At 51.7% G+C, this 5,353-nt stretch overlaps 1 protein-coding gene across 2 annotated transcripts; it reads left to right on the top strand.

The window, feature by feature from the left end:
- Positions 1 to 3,220: 3,220 nt before the first annotated feature.
- LOC123115724 (probable LRR receptor-like serine/threonine-protein kinase At3g47570) lies at positions 3,221 to 4,845 on the top strand. Of its 2 annotated transcripts, none has more exons than XM_044536827.1 (3): positions 3,221 to 4,084; positions 4,216 to 4,302; positions 4,399 to 4,845. In XM_044536827.1, the coding sequence occupies exons 1-3, from the start codon at positions 4,054 to 4,056 to the stop codon at positions 4,770 to 4,772; spliced, it is 492 nt and encodes a 163-aa protein (XP_044392762.1). In that variant the 5' UTR covers positions 3,221 to 4,053; the 3' UTR covers positions 4,773 to 4,845. The 2 variants fall into 2 exon arrangements, with proteins under 2 accessions (XP_044392762.1, XP_044392761.1); XM_044536826.1 differs by having other exon boundaries at positions 3,226 to 3,352; positions 3,470 to 4,302.
- The last annotated feature ends 508 nt before the right edge of the window (positions 4,846 to 5,353 follow it).

Raw genomic sequence — 5,353 nt, 5'->3', positions numbered from 1 at the left:
AGCTGCGCAGGCGGAGCTGGGAATGGGAGAGAGGACGGTGGCCTGAAGATTGGCGTAGCGAGGGTTGGGTTGGAAGATGCCGTGTTTAGTGCGGGTGAGCATCGGGTGTGTGGCGCTGGTAGGCGGCGGTGGAGGAGGAGCGGAGGAGGAGGAAGATGATCGAGTGGAGGGAGATGGGCCGCGAGGCGGGGAAGGCCCAGGCATGGTGGGCTGCGAGGTAGGAGGCGTGGGTGTGTCCTGCATGGGGGAGCCAGGTGGCGATGCGGGAGGGGTTGGTTGGGGCGGCGCCCATGCAGGATCGACATGATCCAAGGAAGGCGGATCGGGAGAGGACTCAACGAGGGATTCGGGCGTGGGAGGCAGGGTTTTAAACGGGAAAACAGATTCGATGAACGTGACGTGCCTGGAAAAGATTATGCGACGGGTGAGGGGATCGTAGCAACGATACCCCTTGCGGTCATTGGGATAACCCAAAAAAATGCAGGCAACCGATCGTGGGGAGAGTTTGTTGGGAGTAGTAGCGAGCAAATTGGGATAACAGAGGCAACGGAATACATGTAAGTGGCGAAAGTCAGGTGTATGCCCAAAGTGAAGCTCGTGTGGTGTGGTAATGAGGTGAGGCTTGCAAGGTCTATGGTTGAGAAGGTAGGTGGAAGTGGCGAGGGCTTCAGCCCACCATGGAGGAGACATGTGAGCGTGCAAGAGAAGTGTGCGAACCCCATCGTTGAGAGTGCGTAAAATGCGTTCGGCTTTCCCGTTTTGTTGGGAAGTGTAGGGGCAGGTGAGGCGTAGAAGGGTGCCGTGGGACTCAAAGAGCGTGCGGTTGGCAAGGTTGTCGAATTCGCGGCCGTTGTCCGTTTGGAAGGCTAAGATGAGGCAAGATAATTGTGTTTTGACGTAGGCATAGAAACGAGTAAGGAGAGAATGAACTTCGGGCTTGCGACGTATAGGAAAATTCCATGCATAATGAGTAAAATCATCCAGAATGACCAAGTAATATTGATAACCGGATACACTTAAGAGAGGACTTGTCCATAAATCACAATGACAAAGCTCAAAAGGGAAACTAGTTTGAGAAGAAGAGGAACTAAAAGGTAGCCTAACATGTTTGCCCAAGTGACAAGCATCACAATGAGATGTCGTGCTTTTATTGAAATTGAAATTGAAATATGTAGAGGCTTTGGCGAGGACGGCGGCACCAGGATGGCCGAGGCGCTGGTGCCACAGGTCGGCGGTGACGGTGGTGGAGAGACAGTGGCGAGGCGGTGTGAAGGTGTAGAGCTCGCTGGGAGAATCACATCAGAGAAGCACCGTCTTGGTTGCCAGATCCTTGATAGAAAAACCAGTAGGGTCAAATTCAACATAAACCAAATTGTCACGAGTAAAGGCACGAACAGAAACTAGATTTCTAATAAGGGAGGGGGAGATGAGAATTTCTAGAAGAGAGAGTGGGCGGGAGGGGGTGGGGAAGGAGGTGGAGCCGATGCCGGTGATGGGCAGGAGAGCACCATTAGCGACGATGATCGAGGTTGGAGAGGAAGGAGAAGGAGGGGAAAAGGGTATACCAGAGCCGGAGCCCATATGGGAAGAGGCGCCGCTGTCGAAGATCCAATCGCCACCAGGAGCAGTGGGCGGATGCAGAGCCATCTGATTCAGGGCAGCAATGAGGGCGGCTTGATCCCATTGTGGTGATGCCGAAACGGTGGTCGTAGTCAGGTGCGCCTGGGGCACGACGGGAGCGGGTGGGCGGGCGCCGAGGATCCCCTGGAAGGTGCCGACCACCGTTGCAGCCGGAGCGGGCAGACGCGGGACGAGCAGAAGGCCGCCGGGCGCGCCCCCGCTGGAAACAGAACCGGGCTGGCCGGAGGGGTTCTGCTTGCGCTTCTTCTGGCGCCCACGAGAGCCGGGAGAGCTGGCAGACCCGCCGGGCCCGACTGTTGGAGGGCCGAGCAGCGCGGGATTGAAGGGAGGCGGGGCCGGCGTGGAAGACGACGGGCGGGCCGCGTAGAACGCGCTGGCGTGGGCGAGGAGGGCCGAGCGGGCGTTGACGCGCGCCAGGCGAGCGATGCGCTGCTCCTGCAGCTGGAGAAACGGCCGCAGCTTGATGAAGGAGGGGCGGCGGCCGCGCGTCATGTGTGGGACGGCGTGTTGGAGACGCTCGTCGAGGCCGCACAGCACGCTGTGAACGAGCTCGCGATCTTTCAGGCGGTGACCAAGGTCCCGGAGGGTGTCCGCCATGGTCTTGAGCCGGGAGGTGTAGTTGACAACGGAGAGATCGCCCAGGGTAAAGCTGTGGAACTCGTCGAGGAGGTAGGTGATCCGGGCGTCACGGTTGCTGCGGAAGAGAGAGCGAAGCGAGTGCCAGAGGGAATACGCCTGTCCTTGCGATCGGAGACGATCTCCAGCGTCGACGGAGTCACGGTGGCGTTGTACCACGAGAGGACGGCGAATTCATTGAGAACCCAGTCGGAAGTCGCCTGGGTCGGCGAGCCGTCGACGTGGGCGGTGAGGCCGAACTTGGCGAGAGCGGAGAGGGACGGCGCCAGAGGCCGTAGTTTTCTTTCTCGAAATCCAGAGTAACCAGCACATGGTCGCGGATGCGAAGGGACTGGACCTGGGTGGTGGGGAGGGTTTGGGTGGCGACGGGAAGACGGAACTGGTCATCGTCGGACTCCGAGTCGCCGGGGGAGGAGACAGAGGAGGAAGTGCTCATGGCGGTCGTGGAGGATGGGGAGGAGAGAGGAGCAGCGGAAGATGTGGATCGTGAGTTCAAACTGATACCATGTTGGAGTCTGAACGAGGGTATCGAGAGAGAGATCGTGCAACACTTCCTTGATTATAATTGAGGTTACACATGTGTATATATATACTGGCTGTTACAATAGAATTACACCAGTCTAGCCTAAGGAATAGAACCACTACATAAGCACGTTCGCTAGCAACGTCGACACCTCGCAGCTTCGCCGGCCCATGGCTGTCACAGTGCCTGTTGCCTGGCCTTTGCAAAATCGCAAGGTGCAGCATGTCGGGGCGCGGTCATAGATTGGGGTGGCGATTTGAATTGAAGTAGACGATAGCCACAATGTGCACACATGGCTGTGGTTTTATCTCACCCTGTAGATAAGGTTGAGGGGAGAAAGGGCAGTGTGTGGAGGACAGGGATGGCTGCTATACATACGATACGATGGATTGGTTGCCTCGATCCAAAGCAGACGGCAGACCTGAGGACCGATGGATTAAGCGCCATTCGTAGGACGAGCGCGATCGGCCCAATTGCTGGCCGGCCGGCCGTTCCTAAACATTTACCAATTTACAAAGACCATCTGCGAAGGGGCTCATCGATAGAACGAAGGTACGTATGTATACACTGCCACATATTTTTCAGCCAGCATTGACCGAGCCAGGGCTCAATCAGGGGCATCTCCGTAAATTGCAATCCCTGCCAACCATGACTTTTCTCTCTACCTAGCTTCCTGTTCACCCGGGCCATCCATCAATATAAGCACATCCAGGCTCCACCGATGCAGCAACCAACACTCCAGCAAATACGTACAGACACATAGATCAAACAAAGTGAAACCCCAATGGCCTCCAGTTTGCTCATAATCATACTCCCGGGTGCCACTATAGCTCTTGGTGCTACTGCTTTTTGCTTCTACTCTTGGTGCCTATCAATCGGAAAGAAACTTGAGAAAGGCAAGGTCGAAGCTTCTATTGATCTGGAAGACCCGGTAAGCCATCAGTTAATCTCTCATGTAGATCTTGTCCGCGCCACAGATAATTTTAGTGAGGATCACATGTTGGGATCTGGGGGCTTTGGAAAAGTTTTTAAAGGCCAACTGAGCAGCGGTTTGGTGGTTGCAATAAAGGTTCTTGATATGCGGTCCAAGCACAGCGTCAAGAGCTTTGACGCAGAATGTCGTGTGTTCCGCATGGCGCGTCACCGCAACCTAATACGGGTAATTAACACATGCTCTAACATGGACTTCATAGCACTAGTGTTGCAGTACATGCCCAACGGCAGCTTAGACATGCTACTTCACCACTCAGAAGATGGGGGAAGACAATTCGGGTTTCATGAAAGGTTAGCCGCTCTGCTCGACGTATCAATGGCAATGGAGTATTTGCACCATGGATACCATGAAGTGGTTTTGCATTGCGACTTGAAGCCTAGCAATGTATTGTTTGATGAGGACATGACTGCACATGTGGCAGACTTTGGCATTGCAAGGTTACTACAATGTGAGGATAGCTCAACGATCTCTTCAAACATGCCGGGTACAATTGGATACATGTCACCAGGTACTTAAGTTTGGCTATCTTGCTTAATATAAATATCCATTTCTTGTTAGACTCATGAGTCATGTTGAAATCTGTCTTCATCTTTTGCTTGTGTAGAGTATGGATCATATGGAAAAGCATCACGACTGAGTGATGTGTTTAGCTACGGAATAATGCTCCTTGAAGTTTTTACTGGAAGGAAGCCTACAGATGCTATGTTCGTCGGAGAATTAAGCCTCAGGCGATGGGTTTACCAGTCATTTCCTGCAAAGCTGAGCCATGTCGTTGATGCCCGGCTACTGCAAGGCTCCTCTTCAAGTTGCAACTTGCATGGCGACTTTCTTCTGCCGGTATTGGAAGTTGGTTTGCTCTGCTCCAACGACTCACCTTGCGATAGGATAAAGATGAGCGATGTGGTCGTTATGCTAAAAAGGATTCAAATGAAGTACACTGCATGGACAACGGAGACATCACAGAGTGCAACATCATGATTGATCACTCTTGCTTCGATATATTAATGTATATCCTTTTAGAAAATGGAACATTGTATTACCCGTTGTCTTACCAATTGACGTATACTAGTCATCAACCCGCACATCCGCACGGGCTAGTGATTTTGAAAACACGAAAGTAAGGAAACGGAAGAACTTTTCCTGTTAATATTGTAAGTGTTTGAAATGTATGCGAACTTCGAAGGCAATTTTCTCCTAACCGATAATTATACACCATTGATTAAAAGAAAAATATAACTATGTGACAATTAGATTGAAAATAAAATAAATTGTGGACTTCCAAGAAACATTTAGAAGGAATCACATGCCCAATAGAAGAATCAGTAACACGTATTCATGGTCATCAGAACTGGAACCTAATTAGTGTAGTTGTACTTGTTATTATGTATAGAAGGAAACATTGAATCTAGCATTGTTATTATAGACGAAGGACATCAAATAATGTACTTGTTCCTCTTCAGCTTGAAGGACGTGGATAAGTGAAACTATGGTTCTGAATCAAGTAATAGATTATCATATAAATGTTCCGACATATGCATGTACACATGAGCAATAGAAAT

Source organism: Triticum aestivum, chromosome 5B, assembly GCF_018294505.1.
Source record: "Triticum aestivum cultivar Chinese Spring chromosome 5B, IWGSC CS RefSeq v2.1, whole genome shotgun sequence".
Classification (NCBI taxonomy): Eukaryota; Viridiplantae; Streptophyta; class Magnoliopsida; order Poales; family Poaceae; genus Triticum; species Triticum aestivum.
Note: the sequence above shows the minus strand (reverse complement) of the source record. Positions and strands in the feature narration are given on the sequence as shown.